Source organism: Lepus europaeus, chromosome 18, assembly GCF_033115175.1.
Source record: "Lepus europaeus isolate LE1 chromosome 18, mLepTim1.pri, whole genome shotgun sequence".
Taxonomy (NCBI): Eukaryota; Metazoa; Chordata; class Mammalia; order Lagomorpha; family Leporidae; genus Lepus; species Lepus europaeus.
The window spans coordinates 46919015-46939253 of record NC_084844.1 but is presented as its reverse complement, the minus strand read 5'-3'; the positions used below and the strand labels follow the sequence as shown (position 1 = coordinate 46939253).

Genomic DNA, 20239 nt, shown 5'->3' with positions numbered 1-20239 from the left:
AACCCAGTGACCATCCCCGGAGACTGGAGAAGGGTGAGGAGGTGCCTGGCTGTTCAGGAAGTTCCTGGTGCCTGCTCTCACTCCATCCCAGTCTGCTGACAGCCGGGGCTCTCAGCTGCAGGCTGACCCCAACACGGCCTGGACTCCGGGATGGGCAGCGAGTGCGGAGCGCTGGGTCGCAGCACCCGGACAGACGACGCACGTGATCAAGAACACACAGGCCAAGCAAGCTCTCGCTGACGGAAGCCCAGCAACGTAATTACTGCTTTCTTACTCGCACACTGTCTGCTCACATTTCAAAGGCTGCTTGGCATTAGACCGCTGTGTAAACATCAATCAAATCCCAAGTGCCAGATCCTCAGCATTCCTGGGCACGATGGCTTTCTTTGTTGTTTGTGTTTTTGTTCTTTGAAAGATGCGTTTCAGGGCTGCAAACCCGGGGAAGAATGATCTCCACGCCTTGGACTAATCCCCAAGTTAGGAATGAGTTAACATCTCTCCCAAGTGAACATTTATTATCAAGGCTAATTAACTGCTTTCCAGTTACAAGAAGCCTTTGCATTCAAAGCAAGTAGGATTCCCAAGCAGAGAATATACTGTTTATTAAAGCAAAGCCCGGGAAACCAAGGGCTTCTCCCTTCACAAAGCCTCCTGCTGAACAAAGCTTTAATCCAGAAACGAAACACACGCGTGCAGGAACTATGTACAGGTACAGAAAGTATGTGTTCACCAACCAAACCGTGCCAGGCACTCAAGCCCTCTTTGTAGCTGCCTGGGAGCCCCAGGGGACAGCACGTCAATGCTTATCAGCCGCCCTCAGAAGAGACAATTTTGATGAACATCAGACCCATCTGACTCAGTCTATTAATCTATTAAACCCTGAAGGAAGCATGTTCTTCAGATATAAAAGATATGCCTTTGATTAATAATTCTACCCTATTGCCATTCCAAGCATTCCCAGCCATGTGGCAGCTCCAGCCAGAGCCTCCGAGGCCTAGGGAAGGAAGACACATCACTGCACTGCGAGGCTCCCTCAGAAGGACCTCGGGTGGAGCAGGTGCCACCGTGGCAGACGCAAAGTCCCAGGTACATAATTTATTTCACTGTCTACAGACTTAGGGTCCATTACTTGCGACATAATTCCTGGTAGAGATAATGAAATCTTAACACAACTGACAACATCCTGAAGACCCAGGGGGTGACGGGCACACCCCACCTGCAGGCTGACCTCTGCGTCTCTCAGCGCACACCGCAGCCGCCTGAGCCTCGGCCTTTGCCTACTGACGGGTTCCAAGAGGCACCTGGGAGGGAAACTGTTCAGACCACCACAGAGCACGTGGCACGGTGTGGCTAAGCATACGTGGAGCGGTGGGGGTGGGGGTGGGGGTGGGGGTGGGGGTGGGGGCAGTCAACTCCGTCTCACTTCCTGGTGTTCTGCCTTCTGCCCGGTCCGCGCTCTCTCCTCACATAGCCGCGTTCCTCCTGATGTTCATGATCAGCCTCCTGGCGTGCTCTCTGTAGTCCACGGGCTTCACGTCCATCACCGTGGCCTTAATTCGAGACTCATCCTTAGAAAGGAAAAAGCAGTCGCGAGTGACAAAGCCTGTGACAGGGGCGGTGATGCTAAGCCGCGGCCTCAGCAGGAGAGGACACAGACACTGCGCTGAGTTCAGTAAAGCCAGTAAGAAGACACCAGGGGGCCCTGTCCAGATTGTCTGGGGGCTTGTGGGCGGTGCGGGTGGCCAGGCCCCCCCTTCATCTCCGGCCCTTTCCATCCCTCCCTTAGGCTCTCAACCAGGCAAGAGACCTAGAATCCACATGGGAAGGACTTCGGAGGGCTTATCCAGCGCGCTGTATCCTCTTTACAGGGAGGAAACAGGAGCCCCAGAGGACATGTGGCTTGCCCAGAGCCACACAGCTAGTTCTGCAAACAGAACTTCCACCCCGAGAGAAGCCGAGTCGCTGTAAGGAAAAAGCACCCGCAGCAGAGACGCAGCGGGTCCCACGCCTGCTGTGCACGAGGGACCTCTCCGTCTCCCACCATCACCATCCACATCAAGGGGAGACTGAACAACTCTGCAACTCCCCAGCCACCCTCCGCCTGACACTGGATCACACTGCCACTGCCCCCATGTCCATCAAACACACGTCCACCAACAGGTATTAAGGCTAAGGTCTGCTAACAGACAGAATGAGGAGGCTGTGCTCTCCCTACTCTCCACCGATGTCTGGGTGCCCTCAGTGGCCACACGGGGAAGCCCAGGGACCATGACTCCTCCATGTGCTCTGTAATGACTCATAGCACTGACGCCTACAGGCGGGCTCAGGAGCAAAGCTCTGAAGATGGACTGCCTCGGTTGGACCCTTAGCTCTGGCACTTGCTAGCCCAAGACATGAGCCAAGCAACTCACGTGTCTTCACTGGTGAAAGGGGGTAACAGTTCCCACATCGTAAGGACTGAATGAGATACGGCCCATGAGGCTGAGGGTGTGAACTCGAGTGGCAGACGGCGCTGGAGGTCCGTGCTGTCATGACTCGCACTCTATGACATCACAGGTGATTCCACCCCCCCTGTTGTCTTTGTCCTTAAACTGTGGAGGACGTGAGTCCACCATGCTCATCATTTACTGTCAGTGCACAGAGCAAACAGGCCAGGTTTGAACTGAAAGGTCCACGGCACACTCCCCTCCCCAGACACTCAGCCTCTCGGAGTCGGTTCCCTCATCTGCAAATGTGGACGAAGCGGGTCCTCAGCCTTGGGAAGACACAGGGCGCCCGGCACTGGGCCTGGGCCAGTCAGCAACTCAGCCAGCCAGCAGCGTGATGACGCGGCCTCTGCCACCCACCCTCTGGGCCCCCACGACTTCACTTACGTTGTAGGTCTCTAGTTTGACCCTGATTCTGAATGTGAAAGAGCGGAAGTTGGCATTCTGGAAAACTTCTTCAAAGGCCTGCTCGTTCTGCAAAAGCAAACAGAGAATTTCAGACATGGAAACTGCCGGATCACTCGAAACACCTGTGAAGACTTTGGGGAAGACTGGAAAAAATAACCTCCAGTGATCTGAAGTTACTTAGGAAGGACGAATCCACAGGCGGCATTTCAGCACACCAACCTGCATAAGGAGACTGTCGCTAAACGCTCGCACCCTCTGCCTAGAGGGACCAGGGTCACAGGCAGGAGCCGCTGGTGCCTAGGGGGCTGGGAGGCGGAGGGGTGCCCGGGGTTCTCAGTGGGCAGACTCAGTCTGGGAGACACGAGGGATGGTGGCGACTGCTGCACGAGGACGTGGGGGGACCTAATATCACCGAGCCGCACACCTGGAAATGGCCACTATACTATATTTATTTTACCACACACACATTTAAAACATTCTCAGGAGGGCTAGCACTGTGACACAGTGGATAAAGCCCCTGCCTGCAGTGCTGGCATCCCAAAAGGGCATTGGTTCCTGTCCTGGCTGCTCCTCTTCTGATCCAGCTCCCTGCTAATGTGCCTGGGAAAGCAGTGGAAGCTGGCCCAAGTGCTGCGGTCCCTGCAGCCCACGTGGGAGACCTGGAAGAACCTCTGGGCTCCTGTTTTTGGCCTGGCACAGCTCCAGCTGTTGGGGCCATTTGGGGAGTGAACTAGTGGATGGAAGACCTCTAACTTTGCCTTTGAAATAAAGAAAAACTAAATCTTAAACCCAAAACACTCACAGGAAACACTCCTGAGACACTGAACATTATTCATGGAGTAGACTTGAGGCTTACCAACTTCACCATGAATTAAGAACTCGGGGAATACTACTCAGAAAACAGCTGAAGATGCCCTACATATTTCACAGTCTCAGCCTCTGTATCTCAGCTCCTGATCTGCTGAGCAAGCTGATCACACAGGTGAAGTGGGAGAAGTCAGGGACGGACTGAAAGCCAGCTGTTCCCTCTTTACAATCTCAAATGCTACTAATTTAATACAAATAAGTCTGGGGGCAGGTGCTTGGCGCAGCAGTTAAGATGTTGCATGCATCCCCTACTAGAGTGCCTGGTTTGAATCCCAGCTCCTCCACTTCTGATATAGCTTCCTGTTAATGTACAACCTGGGTCCTTGCCACCCACATGGGAAACCCAGATTGAATTCCAGGCTCCTGGCTTCCGCCTGGCACAGACATGGCTGTTGGGGGCATTTGGGGACTGAACCACTGGATGGAAGATCTCCCTGTCTTTCAAATAAAAATAAAAATAGGGGCCACTGCTGTGGCGCAGTGAGTTACGCTGCTGCTTGAGACACTGGCATCACATTTTAGAATTCCTGCTACACTTCCAGCTGCTCTGCTTCTTCTGATCCAGCTCCCTGTTACTGTGCCTAGAAAGGCAGCGGAAGACGGCCCAAGTGTGTGGCCCCTCGCCATCCACACGGGACAGCAGATGTGGTTCTTAGCCCTGGTTTTGTCCTGGCCCACACCTGGTTGCTGTGGCCATTTGGGTAGTTAACCAGCAGATGGAAGAGCAATCTCTCTCTCTTGCTGTCTTTCAAATAAATAAAAAATTGTTCTCCTCGCTGTGGCCGGGCCCAGTCCTGGCTGTGTGGGCATCTGGAAAGTAACCAGTGGATGGGAGATCTCTATCTCTGTTTCTCAAAAAACAAAAAAATTCTGGTGAACAGAGGGAGTCAGAGAATGCATTGTATACAAATATACATAAAATTAACTCATAATTTCTTATAAAATATTTAATATCAGCCAAATACTTTGCAAGCCATATGGAGTGTGAGAATGGCTTTGTTAATGTAGAACTTTTTTAAAGTTACTTAACAAAAGTTGTCTTTTGACCTTTTAGCTACGTAAATAAAGCTAGGTGGTAAACTTCCAGCTACCATTATTCTCCCCTGATTAGGGACAGTGTGGAGGACATACCCTGAGAACACCATGGTTCCTGGGGGAGTTCTGTGTGTTTGTACTCACCAGCAGTAAAACCAGTCAAATATAATAAGCTCATAAAAAATCCTGAAAGGCTGCCTCAAGCCTTAAAAACTGATATGAAAATAGAGGACCAGGCAAAACACACAAAAGATACTATCACAGTTTAAAGTCAACCCCAGCTATTTCTGGAAAAGGACTATTTTCAGAGATTTTCTGGAAAATTTAAAAAAGAGGTAGGGACAGAGGCAGTGTGCAGGACTGAGGAGAGCAAAGAGTACGAAAATCATGTCACAAACAAATTGCAAATATTTTTTTCTTTGTATATTTTACAATTTAGGGACACAAACAAACAAACAAAAAATCAACAACCCCATTTGTAGATGGATGTCATTTTACATGGCCCAGAAAATACAGCTTTTATTGCTTTTCTTTAAATGTTTTATCTAAGCAACCAGCTTTCCTAAGTTTAGGATAGCTGGTAATCTATTCTACATATAATGTGCGAAAATGCCAAGTTATAAAATAGCAAGTACTTCCTGTGTGCATGCAAGCCAGGATTCAGGGGTGGGTGTTTGGCATAGTAGCTAAGACGCTTCATGGTACGTCTGTAGCCCGTAATGGAGTACCCGGCTTTGAATCCCAACTCTGCTTCTGATTCAAGTTTCCTGGGAATGTGCAGCCTGGGAGGCAGCAGTGATGGCTCCTGCCACTCAAGGGAGACAAGAACTGAGAATTGAGTTCTAAGCTCCCAACCTCGGCCTGGTCCATTCTCGCTGGTTGTGAGCATCTGGGGAGTGACCAAGATGAGACACCACTATCTTTCACACAAATATTTTTTTTTTTTTTTGGACAGGCAGAGTGGACAGTGAGAGAGAGAGAGACAGAGAGAAAGGTCTTCCTTTTGCCGTTGGTTCACCCTCAAATGGCCGCCGCGGCCGGCGCACTGCTGCCGGCACACCATGCTGATCCGAAGGCAGGAGCCAGGTGTCTATCCTGGTCTCCCATGGGGTGCAGGGCCCAAGCACTTGGGCCATCCTCCACTACACTCCCTGGCCATAGCAGAGAGCTGGCCTGGAAGAGGGGCAACCGGGACTAGAACCCAGTGTGCCGGCGCCGCTAGGCGGAGGATTAACCTGTTGAGCCACAGCGCTGGCACAAATAATTTTTTTAAAAAGGCACAAAGTCAAAATTGGTTAAATTCTCAAATAATCATCAGACTTACAAACAATATACAATACCCCAAAGAAACAACCCAAAAATATGAAACAGCAGAGAAAGGATTCAGTGAGACACACGGGAACCGTTAGTTACAAGAACAGTCCGTAGCTGACCTTCTCTTTCAGCTCCCCAAGGTAAGCAGTGTTCTGTCCAAGGATGGCCTCAGCAGACTCCTGGAAACAAGTCACCCACTGATTCTCCTGAAAGTCTGCAATATTTACCTAAAAAAACAAAACAAACAAACAAAAAAAACCACAACTCTGTTATTTCAGAAAACAAATAATAAAAGGATGACACACAAAGGAGGCCGGGAAATTAAATTCTCCCCTCACTGTTAACTTCGAGAAAAAAATTCCCATTACATGTACAGACAGTCTGGGACTTAATGGTGGTTCCATTTCAGAATTTCTCACTTTGTCAGCAAAAGGCTACCTGTACACAGTTCTGTTTTCCCTTTAGGCACAATATTTTATAAACCACACAAAATAATCAGCACTTTATTATATAAAAAAAGCTTTATGTCAGATGATGTTGCCCAACTATAGGCCAATGCCAGTGTTCTGAGCATGTCTGAGGTAGGCAGGGGTGGGGTGGGCGTCTGGTGCACTGGGTAAGACACCCCTCGGATGCCCACACCCATATCAGAAGGCCTGAGTTTGAGTCTCTCTCTCTGCCTTTCAAATAAACCAAAACTAAAACTATCAGTTGCTCATCGGATAAAACAAGGGCAACAACAAAGACACAGGCTCAGCTCAGCTAGGATGTGCAGTAGGCTGGGTGAGTTAGATGCAGTTTCCACTCAGTGACATTTTCAGCTAAGATGGGTGTACTGGGATGGGACCCTGGTGCAGGATGAAGAGCACGTGTCCTCTACTTTCCCTAGAGTGCTAAGTGGGGGCTGGTGCTGTGGCATAGCGGGCCAAGCCTCAGCCTGTGGCACCAGCATCCCACATGGGCACCTGTTCATGTCCCGGCTGCTCCACTTCCATTCCAGCTCTCTGCTATGACCTGGGAAAGCAGTGGAAGGTGGCCCAAGTGCTTGGGCCCCTGCACCTGTGTGGGAGACCCAGAGGAAGCTCCTGGCTTCGGATCAGCGCAGCTTTGGCGGTTGCGGCCAATTGGGGAGTGACCAGCGGATGGAAGACCTCTCTACTGTCTCTACCTCTCTGTAGCTCTTTCAAATAAGTGGGGAAAAAAAAAAGCAGAACAACAGCTGCCCTCCGACACTGGCAAGGAACCTGCCCCCCCCCCCCCCCGTTTTTTTTTATTTATTTGTGGGCAGAGAAGGGGAGGAAATGGGGAGTGGTAGAGGGGGAAAGAGAGAGACAGAAACAAATCATCTGGCCACCACAGTTGGGGCTGGACAGGCCAAAGCTGGGAGCCCAGAACTCAGTCCAGGTCTCTCACATGGGTGCCTGAGCCATCACTGCTGCTTCACAGGTGCCGCTCAGCAGGAAGCTGGAGCAGGAGTGGAGCTGAGACGCAAACCCAGGTAACTGCTCACACAGGATGCAAGTGCCCGCCTCTGTATTGTTTTCTAATTCCACTTTTCCTTGAACTTTTTTTTTTTTAAGATTTTATTTATTTATTTGAGAGGTAGAGTTATAGAGAGTGACAGGGAGAGACAGAGAGAAAGGTCTTCCTTCCGTTGGTTCACTCCCCAAATGGCCGCAACGGCTAGAGCTGCACTGATCCGAAGCCAGGAGCCAGGTGCTTCTTCCTGGTCTCCCATGTAGGTTCAGGGGCCCAAGGACTTGGGCCATCTTCTACTGCTTTCCCAGGCCATAGCAGAGAGCTGGATTGGAAGAGGAGCAGCCGGGACTAGAACTGGCGCCCATACGGGATGCTGGCGCTGCAGGTGGAGGATTAACCTACTGAGCCATGGTGCTGCCCTCCTTGAACTTTTTAAAACACAAAAATCAGCCAAAAATAACCACGACCAACAGCTTGGAATTCTTCCTCTCAATTCTGTCTATAGAGAGACCTCAAGACCAAACCATCTTAATTCATTAATAAAGCCCAAGGCTTGTATCACGTAACAGTTTTTAACTGGTTTTCAAACACTATGGGAACTGTCAAGTAAATGGCAACTTCTAAGGCCTGCACCGCATTCCACTCCATGGATATTCAATCAGAGAATTAGCCATTTAAGCTGCATCAAGTTCATTTAACCTGTTTCCAATTTTTCAAGACAGTATAGTAGAAAACTTTACATAGCTGCATCATCTGATTATTTCCGCAGAAGAAATCCACTCCTGGTGTTTAACTATCAGAAAACAGAAATATTTTTAAGGGTTCTGGTATATTACTGCCAAATTACCTTCTAGAAAGGTGAGTTTGCCTGTTTTCTTGCATCTTTATTCTCAGTACTATCACTAAAAACCCACAAACTTATACCTTTCATTGACAAGGGTGAAGCAGAAAGCACACTGTTTACAACACGGAGAAAGCGAGGGCCCCCTCAGCACGCAGGGCTTCTTCTGAGGTCAGCTCTGCCAGGGTCGGCACGGCAGATCAGCCACAAGGGAAAACGATGGGCCACAGCAGCACAACTACTGCTCCCCAGGAACGCCACCTCAAATGAGTCTGTCTTCATCACAGGTAGCAGGTGAGCGCCAGCAGTGCCGCACAACAGAGGACTGACGTGAGCTGGGGCATCTCAGTGCCATGTGTGGCACGAAGGAGAGCTTTTAGTAGGAAAGACACACTGCTATTCGCTGTGTAAAAGGCCCTCCTACTTCCTTATGCACTGAACAGTAATAAGCGCGTTAACTTACTCTTCTGCAAGCTTGCCCCTGCGAACGGCCCCGCTTCTAACTGCCTCACACCCGGTCCCGGTCACTCCACTCACCGACAGGATCATGCGGTACTTGAAATTGGGAAATTCGCTGTCACACTTCTCGCAGCGGTACAACCCATTCTGCTGATCTATCACTTTTTTATTGCAGTCCTGAGTTGGGCAGGCCTGGTACATACAGTTCTCTTTGCGAAGATACACCACGGTTGCCACAGAGCTAAAGTAGTCAGCCTTTGGGAAAAAAGAATGACATGAGACACACAGCACCACACACAGCTTCTGGACTGGGCGCCAGAAGTGGCTCAAAGCTTGCCCTTACACATAAGTGACGAGTGCTTCTACATATTACAACTCTCAAGTCACGAAGTGATTACAGAGAATAATTTATTCTGTAGTTTTAGAAATCAAACGTACGGAGTACAAAACCCATGAAGGCAAAAACCAAGTTCTAAAGCTTGTAATTCCTTAACACAAAGGAGCGAATCCTAAATTAGATTAAATTAATTGATTAAAAGTGGTCTTGCTTTCCTCTCTGCTTGACAGCTACATGAGACAGAGACTTGCTCCCGCAGCTCCCATGAGCCTCCAAAGGTGACGCAGGAAACAGTAACGCAGAACCAGCCACGATCAACTGTTCCTCCCACATGAGAAACAATGGCTGATTCCCAGTGCCTAGGTTCACCTTTATCTTTGTCCAGGCCAGGGGTCAGCAAGATTTTTCTCTAAAAAGCCAGGTAGTAAATATTTTAGACCTTCTAAGCCCTTCGGTCACAGTCTCTGGTGCAGCTACTCAGCTCTGCTTAGAAGGGCAAAATCATCCAGACAGCATGTGGCTGTGTGCCAATAAAACTGTATTTACAACCGCAGGTGGCCTGATTTGACAATCCCTGGTCCAAGTTGTTGAATTCAGAAGAATGCAAAAATACCTGTGAGTAGCACCTGTGCCTTCAAAGCAGAGCCATTACCGATAAGTAAATCTCCCACGGACTGAGTCAGCTGTTGGGGTTTTTGCTGCTATGTTTCACTTTTTAACCTCCACAGAGAGGATGTCAGATGAGTAATTTTGGGTGTGTATGTGCTCAGTACTGCCACGTAGCAGCTCCCTATGAGTGTACCCTGAATTCAGCGCCAGGTCAGCAACCTCTAGGGATTCCTGATATCTCAAACCAGAGGCAACTCAATCATGTGGGTGTGTAAAGAGCTTGGGCTAGGCCCCAAATCAGAAGGCTCTGGAAAGAATGTCTCCTAAGAGGCACCAAAGAGTTTCTCCATATTTCCAGGTGAAGTCCAGATTCAAGGCACGGCTTGAAAGCGTGGGTGCAAACAGGTGTTTTGTATGATCAGTTTCTTATTCCATGCTGTCCCTTTTAGATCTAGGAGAGAGTGACAGGAAGCCTAGACAAGCAGCTGTCCCTGTGACAGGAGAACAGCCCCGTGCACTGTCTGGGTCTCGAGATGCTGTACAGTGACACTGTACGTTGCTGCTGATCCCCGTGGATAAGGTGGCAGAATGAAACGAAACAGTGAGGAGTAAAATCTGTGTTGTGTGTGATGAGAATAAAGGAGCAGGGACTGCTGTTCTCAGGAGCAGAAAGGAGAAATAAATGATTTACATACTGAACTGTGGCAGAATACAGGTTAGCTCCAGGCAGGAGGAAGGTCATTGAAAACAAACCTCAGAGCCAGCCCTTGCCAGAGTAGCCGGGGGTGCTCAGCCCGTAAGAGGCAAACATCCCACAGCCAGCGGGACCTGACACTGCATGACACGTGCTTGGCTCCCAGGTGCCTTCTTGACACATGCCTAGGGTCTCCCCACTTTGTCAAGGCCCCTCCAAGAGCTGCTCACACTTCCCCGCCTCCACACACCTGAGGGTACCCCAAGGGAGGCAGGGCTCCTTCACTCTGGAGGCCACCCTTGGCCACCACGCCATGCTCTGCTCAGAGCCCCTACAAGAGTCACAGCTCTGAATTAACGTGGGACAGTGGCACCACACAAGATTTCCACATGCTCTCCGTGCTCTGTGAAGGAAGCTGGGAAAGACAGGATACCTTGTCACCTTGGCCCAGGTTTTCCGATTTAACTTCGTATAAGGTCTTCCAGTTGGTGTTGCTGCCCCCCATCCCCCCGCTCTTGAGGTCAGAGATGGAAACACCATCCAAGGCTTGTCCTTCTGAGTCGAACCTGGAAAAGGAAGCAGGCAATGACGACAAGCCCTCTGCACACTTCTCAGTGTGCTGCTTGTTTCAATACGCTGGAGTCAGCTACCTGGCCCCTGCTCAGGCTTCCACATGGTCACGGCCACATGGGCCTGAGTTAGGATCTTCCTCATTGTAGCTTAAATCTATGGAATAAATGGAATGACCTTTCTTTGAATCTCATTTGTTTTGATGCCCCCCAGTGGTCAAGACAAACAGTGCCAAAGTACAACAGAACCTTTCCTTATTTTAGCTGTGTGCACCAACAGTGGCCAGAGGGCCCAAGGCCTAAAAGCACTAACCGGGAAACAACAACAAAGCAGTAACGCAGAGCTCTGGTGTGGCCCTGGGCTCCCCATGCGCACTCTCACCCAGCTGCAGCACTGTTATCCTCTCTGGAATGGAGCCGTAAGGAAAGGACAAGCTGTCATAGAATGTTTCCACGGTGAGAGTTTTTCCCCCCTATATTTGAGATGTGAGAGACAGAGAGCAAGCTCCCATCCCATTGGTTCACTTCCCAAATGCCCACAACAGGGGTGACAGGGACCCAAGTACTTGAGCCACCACCTGCTGCTTCCCAGAGTGTGCATTAGCAGGGAGCTGGAGCTGGGTGTCAAACCCAGCAACTCCAATATGGGATGCGGGGATCTTAACCACCAGGCCAAATGTCTACTCCTGAAAGCTCTTTCAGGTCTAAGACAGTCTAAAAGATTATACAACAAAGTAATTTATCAGAAGGCATTTTCTGTGGTTTATTTTATTTTTTGGGTTGATTTTACTTCTCAGTGAGATTTTACTTTTGCCGACACAAAAATTAATTTTATTGTTACTATTAAAATTGATTGTATTTCTTGATCCTGTTTCAGGCCAGGGATATATCTGTGGCAGAGGAGTCGGCCTGAGATTAAAAGCATGCCAGACATCCCAAGGGCAGGGGACCACCAGCCAGCCACATACAGAAGGCTCCCAGAACAGACCATGCAGCAGAATGGCTGCTGCCACACGGTACACAGCTCCCACGCTGTCAAGTAAGCGGCTAAATTCGTCACAGAGGCATAGCGAGGTCCATAAATCTGTTTCGCCACTACTAGCTTCACAAGTTTACAGTTTCAAAAACTCTAAGGAGACATTTGCTACCAAAGACAGCTCATCAGGCGTCAAGAGCCAAGACGGTAGGCAGCCCTTCTTACAATACAAAATGCCACATTGTTGGAGCCAAGATCCAAACATGTCAAATCCTTGCCTAGCTGGGGCATGTGCACCGACCAGGCTACTTTATTCTAGGGACAGCCATGTCTCTTTGTGCTGATTAGGATCACAGCTACTGATAAGTAAACATATGAAGACTCTTATGTGGCCATGCAATCAACTTGGGGGTGAGTTCCGCAGCATGAAAGAAAACCAAGCAACAAAAACGAACCAAAGCTGTGGTGACTGCTGGTTGGATTAATGACAGGCCCCACCTCAGAATGCAATAACAGCTACCAGAGTAGACAAACGTACGTGGGCCACACTCGTGAAGACAGCTCAAGGGACAGCCACACTTCACTGGATGTTTCGTGGAACTGATCAAATACTAGCTATCACTCTTGGTTCACACTGGGCTCAAAACAAAAGTGAGGAGCATGTGATCTGAGGCCACTCTCAGTCACTTAAACCCTACAGCCCAGCTGGGGACCCACGCACACCGCCCTATGATTATAGCTACACAAATTATTGAAGCTTAGGCTAAAGTGTTTTCCTGACCACATCAATTCTTGCATACCATGTTTCAGTCTGAAGTGCTCTTTTAAGGCAGTTCACAGGCCCTAAAAAGCTAGATGTAGTGCGGAGATTTTAACAGGCTTTGAGTGCTTCGGGAATGACAACATAATGCCAACAAAAAGCCCATTGTTCCCAGCATGCTTTTACCAAAGTCCAGTGAATACACACTAAACAATGTGATCCGTGATCGGCACAAAGACTCGGCAGAACAGGAAAGCAAGTCCTCCCGCAGCCCACAGACGCCCACAGCTTAAATCTAGGAGAGAAACCGCCCCCATCAGTGCACAGCTGCTAAGGCTGGGCCGGGATCAGGTCGGCATCAGCACGCCTATTCCCGCTGCCTCCTCCAACTCCCCAGACGTCTGCCGCAGGGCTCCAAAGCCATCCTCGGAGAAGGCACTCAGGGGCCACTCCACGCAGCAACAGAGCCTCCTGCCCAGCAGGGAGCTCAGACGCTGATCGGGCAGTGCTTCTCAAGGCCTGGGCGCAAGGGACCCCTTAGTTTAGCTCCGCAAAACCTACCAGCCACGAAGCTTGTAGGCCTCTGGGATGTCAGGATTCACCATGACAGTGCTTGAAGACAGGACAGACAGGCTCCGCCCACCAAAATCAGAAACTCTGGCTCCTTTGATAGCCAGCACAGGCTGTCTGGAGCCATCAAATCTATCAGCCTGCAAAACAAGTGTCAAACACATGCAAGTATCACTGGCAGGAAGAACACACGGAGCATTTTTACAGACAACAAAGAAAACAGCTAATGGTGGAGTGAGTGAAATCAACGTTCAAAGAATCTCTGCAAGACAAACCATACCCACAAGCTCTGCTCGGAACACATCAGCACGAGTCTAGGGCTACCTTCCCAGAGTTACAGGGAAGAGCATTTCAACTCACAAAGTGTAAACCACTGCGCAGCTGGCAGAAGTGAGCAAAGGGACAGCAGAGCCAAAGCCCCAGGACGCAGGGGACAAGTGGAGCACACTCACGAGCGCTTTCTGTGTGTGACAGCCGCTCTGTGCAAGTACTCACATCTTCTCCCCACAGAGTGGCAGTCACCACCTTCCCCGACGTGTCCATCAGATAGATATTTCTCTTAGCGACTTCTCTGTTGTTAGATTTCACTGTGATTTTTGTGGCATCTTCATAGCTCTTGCAGATCCCAATTATGTCTGCAACACAGGCACGTCGTGTCAGTGGAGAGATGGTCAAGGCTCCCGTCAAAACATGACCAAGAACTGCAGAGTAATGTGTCCCTACACACCGCAGGTAAAGTGAGAGGTCACGGCTTTGTTCTCACACGCAGACTTACCTACAAGTGAGTCCTTGGGCTTATTCTCTAGGGCGTCGATCCCTGTGAAAGCAAACTGGACCGTGGGCAGATGGTGCCCGTCTTCACAGGGCATCACACTCGTCTCGTTAACGAAGGTCATCTCATAGTCGTTTTTAACAGCTGTGAATTGTTTGTTGGCTATCTTCAGGGTGCCTTTTGAGAAATAATACACCTGCAAGAGAGGCCATGAAGTGTACACAGTTCATCGGATGGGACATAACAACCTTTCTTCACCACACAGCTCTCCACTGGACCACACTCCCCTTGCTCTCACCCCACCATCCAGCTGGGTCAGTTCTCAATCCAGCACTACCATACCTTGTTCACTTCAATAAGGGGAAAGAACTTGTCCACCTGCTCATTGAAAGCAGTAGCTCTGATTTCACCCTGCAGAGGCAAGTGAGAGCAGGTCAGCATGGTCATGTTCAGCATCAAGTGTGACCCGCGAGATGACGCAAGTGGAGAAGGGGACAGCTATTCCAGACACACACCTTTTACAGGCACAAATTCCAACGGTTAGCCCAGTGACATAGGGAAGTTCGACTAGCTGATCCCAGAATCATGCTTTATTAACCTCAGGTTAGAAATTCTAAACAGGGGCCAGTGCTGGGGTGCAGTAGGTTAATCCTCCGCCTGTGGCGCCGGCATCCCATATGGGCACCAGTTCGAGTCCCGGCTGCTCCTCTTCCCATCCATGTCTCTGCTATGGCCTGGGAAGGCAGTAGAAGATGGCCCAAGTCCTTGGGCCCCTGCACCCACGTGGGAGACCAGGAAGAAGCTCAGATTGGCACAGCTCTGGTCGTTGTGGCCATTTAGGGAGTGAACCAGTGGATGGAAGACCTCTCTCTGTCTCTCCCTCTCACTGTCTGTAACTCTACCTCTCAAAGAAAAAAAAAAAAAAAAAAGAAATTCAAAACAAACAAAAAACTCCAATAATTTAGTATTCTGTCAATAAGAACCAGAGAGTTCTGAACGCAATCGACACAAGTGAAGCCCACAGGGAAGTGCACTGAACCAAATGACTCCCCAGCTTCCCCAGGCAGGTGTCGCTGCCAAAAATGTGGTAATAAGGCGTGTGTTCAAGTTACAGACGCTTTGATTTTCACTTTTACTTTCATAAGAAGCCAGTCAAAAGTCATCAAATGGGTAAAAAACTTAAAGGGCTGAAATTTCAGCCAAAGCGCCATGCATTAGATGCAGAGTTTGTAAAGAGTTAAGGTCTGGTTCTGATTCTGTCATCATACAGTCAAACATTTGGGTGTTACCGTCTCCCAAAAAAAGAAACAATTTTTCCTGCCCTCTTAGGGATCTGAACAAGTAGGAAGTATGCAGCAGATGGAAAAGAAAGCTTGATGTACATTTTAGGAGTGACAAGCCAGACTAACGGGCAGACCGGCAGCTACCAAGCTGGTCAGGATTCCTCAGCCTGGAAACTTTAGTCTCATCGCCTCAGTTCTGTTTCCATAAGGTATGTGAGAGTCTGCACAGTCAGAACCCGTTTCCCACACACCATTCTCTGTGCACAGTGCCTGCTGCCTTCTTCGGGCCCAGCACCCGATTTGCTCATCAGCAGGCAGCACATCTAAGGCCACAGTTGAGCCTACAGCAAATCAGACATGGTGGCTCCGGCTCCTCCTGCCCAGGAGGCTACTTACGCATTTGGAAAATCGATTTCTTCTGCTACAAGAATTTTATTTATGACCTGTAGCCCTCTACTCCCAGGCTGTATCAAAGGACTTACTGTAACAGAGGGAACATCAAAATGACAGTCAAGTTTCTTTCTGGCCCACTGTTACTTTTTCACCTGCTCACAGGCATGCAGAGCTGAGCCCACTGCTCCTACAAATACTCACACTTTCATCAACCAGCTCTATGGAGAAAAGCTTCCCTTCCCCTCTGGAGTTGCTCCAGGTGCGGATCTGGCTTTTGTTGGTAACACGAGCACAAATAGTCCACCTGAAAACCAGAGTGATTATATATGAGGAATTGCAGTCTTACTCAGAATAAAGATCAAGAAAGAAATTATCTTCTTATGGCTTTTCTCATCTTATGCATATTCTACTTTTTCACAATTAGCTGTATTTTAAACCAGCTAATTAAAACCCCAGGTTTGACAGTTTACGGGATAAGCAAATAGCAAAACACGTAAAGTGATTTAACACTAACTCGTTCTGTCAAATAAGTCAATTTATAAGCTCTCTTCCTTTACCAAAAAGGATTACCAAGGTAACAATGTCCCCTAATGAAGGGTTCCAAGCTAGAAAACAGAAGTAATTTCAGCAATTATATTTTGCCACTATTTGCATTATGGGAACTGACATAATTGGTGTCAAACTTCGGCCTCACTTCCAGCAGAACTTGGTGTTGGTGGGCTTGCCACCCGAGGGAAATGCACTGAAGAAGCAGGACCTTGCCCAGAGGCCACTAAGAAAGGAGGCACAGGACTGGAGAGCCGGTCGTGGTGTCCACCCTGAATGTATGTGCCTGGGGCCTGAGCTACACGTGACTTACAACGACACAGGGGAAAATCGTCCCCACATTACACACCGCTGAGAGTAAATAAAAACACTGGGAAACATTCAGGGGAGAGAACTCCCTTCCAACTGCTCAAATTTATTTTTAGTAGACAAAAGTCATCTAAAATAAATACTTGTTCAGGGTAAGTTAACAAGGTTAACACAAACAGTATCACCTTAGCCAGCCAAATCACAGGAACAATTTTTAGGCTAAAAGGCATTTATTTATATGAGATGATGAAATGCCTTTGGGATTAGCACAAATACTTATTTTTCCTCACAAGACTATCAACTGATTCTTTAGGCATTGCATATTTTTAAGTTAAAATTCTTTCAAAATGAGTGAAACCCTTAAGTGCTGGTGGATTCCTATTTTTGTTGTTCTTTTTGATAAGAGAGTCAAAGGCTGCCACAATTGGTACTTTCCTTCCCCTAGGGAAGAAAAAAAAGAAAAAGAGGAATACTATTCTATGTCATGGTGATTCAGAAGTTCACACATAAATAACTCAAGAACCCAAAATGACTTCTTCTGTTATTTTGTAGATACATTCCACAGTAATAACTCACTTGGACTGGTAAGGGGTGAGGCTGGCAATGGGTACCACTTTGGACTGTGTTCCCCCAGCAGTGTTCAACAGACTGGAACCTCCAGATTTTCCAAATGTCTTTGAGGCACCAAAAGACTTAGATACGGGTGGACCTTTAAAACAAAGCAAAAGGATGATCATTATTCTATTTAACTTCAAAAATAAATTCTACAACAACTGGGTGCCACAGGTGAAATCCCACAAAATGAGAGGCACAACTTTTCCTTCTTAGTGTCCAAGAGATATGCAAACGATTGGAGAAGTAGAAAAGGCATCTAGAATGAAGGTGAGGTACACAGCAGCTCACTTAAACTTCCTGACTTAAATACACTGTCCCTACTTTCCTCTTTTTTGTTTTTAGCGTTTATTTAAAAGAGCCAGAAAGACGGCGGCGGGGGGGGAGGGGGGTCTTCTATCCTCTGGTTCACTCCTCAGATGTGGTAAGAGCCAGGGTGAGGCCAACATGAAGCCAGGGGCCCAAGCATTTGAGCCATCATCCACTGTTTCCCAGGCGCATTAGCAGGGGAATGGATTGGAAGTGGAGCAGCCGGGACTCGAACTGGCACTCTGATACAAGATGTAGGTGTTCTAAGCAAAACTTAACCTGTGCAACACAAAGCCCATCCTGAAACAGGGTCCTTTTTGTGGTCTACTCTCTGAAACTTTTTTCTTGTCTCAGTGGGCAAAGTAATGGATCAGGTAAAGTAAACTTTTTTTAAAAAAAGATTTATTTATTTATTTGAAAGGCACAGTTACAGGGAGAGAGACAGACAGACAGAGATCTTCCATCTGCTGGTTCACTCCTCAAATGGTCATAATGGTTGGAACTGTGCCAAACAAAAGTCAAGAGCCAGGAGCTTCTTCCGAGTTTCCCATATAGGTGCAGGGGTCCAAGGACGTGTGCCATGTTCTGCTTCTTTTCTAGGTGCATTAGCAGGAAGCTGGATCAGAAGTAGAGCAGCCAGCACTCGAATTGGCGCCCACATGGCATGCCAGTGCTGCAGGCAGTGGCTTTACCTGCTATACCACAGCACCAGCCCCGAAAATAAACTTTTAAAAAAAAATATTTTATTTTATTTATCTGAAAGGCAGAGTGTCAGAGTGGGAGAGACAGAGAAAGCTCTTCCACCTGCTGTTTCACTTTCCAGTGACTTGAGTTAGGTCAGGCTGAAGCCAGGAGCCCAGAGTTCCATTCAGGTTTCCTGCATGAATAGCCAGGACCTAAGCACTGGGCCATCTTCCACTGCTTTCCTAGACATCAGCAGGGATCTGGATAGGAAGCAGAGCAACCAGGACTTGAACTAGAAAAGGGATGCTGGCACTCTAGGTAGCAGCTTAACCCAGTGTGCCACAATGCTGCCCTCAACTTTTATTTTTAAGATTTATGTATGCATGTATGTATGTACGCATGTATTTGAAAGGCAGAGTGATAGAGAGGGAGAGACAGATCTTCAATTTGCTGGTTTACTCCCCAGATGCCCACAATAGCCAGAGCTGGGCCAGGCCAAGGCCGAGAACAAGGAACTCCATCTGAGTCTCCCCTGCGGGAAGCAGGAACCCAAGAACTTGGGTCATCATCCACTACCTTCCAGATGCATTAGCAGGAAGCTGGATTGGAAGCATGGAGTGATCATGATTTGAATAGACACTCCAACATGGGATGGAGACAGCCCAAGAGGTGCCTTAACCCACTACACCACAATACACGCCCCACGACAACTTTCTTGATTGGCAAAACTGACGGCACGTTACTAGCTACACAAGAAAACTCCAGGGAGGTATGTGACGCAGCAGAGAATCACGTGAGGTGAAGCATGCCTATCACCAACGTATCACCTTAAAACATCCACAGAAAACTCTGTTCTCAACTGGTCTATGGGGCTAGGAAGTCTAGAATGAAGGCTGGTAGGATTGTATCTAGTTGGGAGCCAAGGGCAAGCATGATTTTTGTCAAGACATGTGGGTGTGTGGCCACCGTGACCTTCTGCCTCTGTGCAGGGGATTGAAGCCAACTATCAGCTGATGAACTCCTTACACACACACACTGGCTCTGTGAAGCTTCAACCTCCATCTTCAGAAAACAGGATTTAGTTCAGCAATTTCTTACCTTTCACATCAAAACATTCCTTCAGAAGAAAATTAGGTTAAAAAACACAAACCCATCATTTATCTAGCATTTACTTATTGAGTTTCCACAGCACACACCACACTATGCTAGACACTTAACACTCACTTAGTACATGCACTTTGTATACACATACCCTATACGTAACAGATAACAAATGACATACACACAAGTGTTCTTTCATCCAATTTTTCATGCTGAGTAGCTACCTCTCAGAATATACCCAGTCCATTTTCTTTCACCATCTAGTTTAGGGGACATTACCTGATTTTTAAAAAATAAATTTCTTCTTCTTCTTTTTTTTTTTTTTTTGACAGGCAGAGTGGATAGTGAGAGAGACAGAGAGAAAGGTCTTCCTTTTTGCCCTTGGTTCACCCTCCAATGGCTGCTGTGGCCGGCGCATCGTGCTGATCCGAAGCCAGGAGCCAGGTGCTTCTCCTGGTCTCCCATGCGGGTGCAGGGCCCAAGCACTTGGGCCATCCTCCACTGCCTTCCCGGGCCATAGCAGAGAGCTGGCCTGGAAGAGGGGCAACCAGGATAGAATCCGGCGCCCCAACTGGGACTAGAACCCGGTGTGCCGGCACCGCAAGGCGGAGGATTAGCCTGTTAAGCCACGGCGCCAGCCATAACCTTGCTTTTCTTAGAATCCTGCGTTGCAAAATAGAAATGGAAGGCTGGAGGGCGGAGATTGTGAGGGGGGAAAAAGGACCTCTAAATATAAATCTCGGGCCGGCGCTGCGGCTCACTAGGCTAATCCTCCGCCTTGCGGCACCGGCACACCGGGTTCTAGTCCCGGTCGGGGCACCGATCC

The 20239-nt window shown here is 48.5% G+C and overlaps 1 protein-coding gene across 1 annotated transcript in view; it reads right to left on the bottom strand.

Annotated features, from left to right (window-relative positions):
• Positions 1-585: 585 nt before the first annotated feature.
• Positions 586-20239, bottom strand: part of RPA1 (replication protein A1) — a 59970-nt gene continuing 40316 nt past the window's right edge. The window contains exons 7-17 of the mRNA XM_062175558.1: positions 17284-17416; positions 16054-16156; positions 14519-14587; positions 14180-14372; positions 13900-14039; positions 13396-13544; positions 10963-11095; positions 8968-9144; positions 6230-6337; positions 2874-2960; positions 586-1568 (exon numbers count right to left, since the gene is read on the bottom strand). Coding sequence (XP_062031542.1) covers positions 1464-1568; positions 2874-2960; positions 6230-6337; positions 8968-9144; positions 10963-11095; positions 13396-13544; positions 13900-14039; positions 14180-14372; positions 14519-14587; positions 16054-16156; positions 17284-17416 — 1397 coding nt within the window. The 3' untranslated portion in view covers positions 586-1463. The remainder of the gene's footprint in view (positions 1569-2873; positions 2961-6229; positions 6338-8967; positions 9145-10962; positions 11096-13395; positions 13545-13899; positions 14040-14179; positions 14373-14518; positions 14588-16053; positions 16157-17283; positions 17417-20239) is intronic.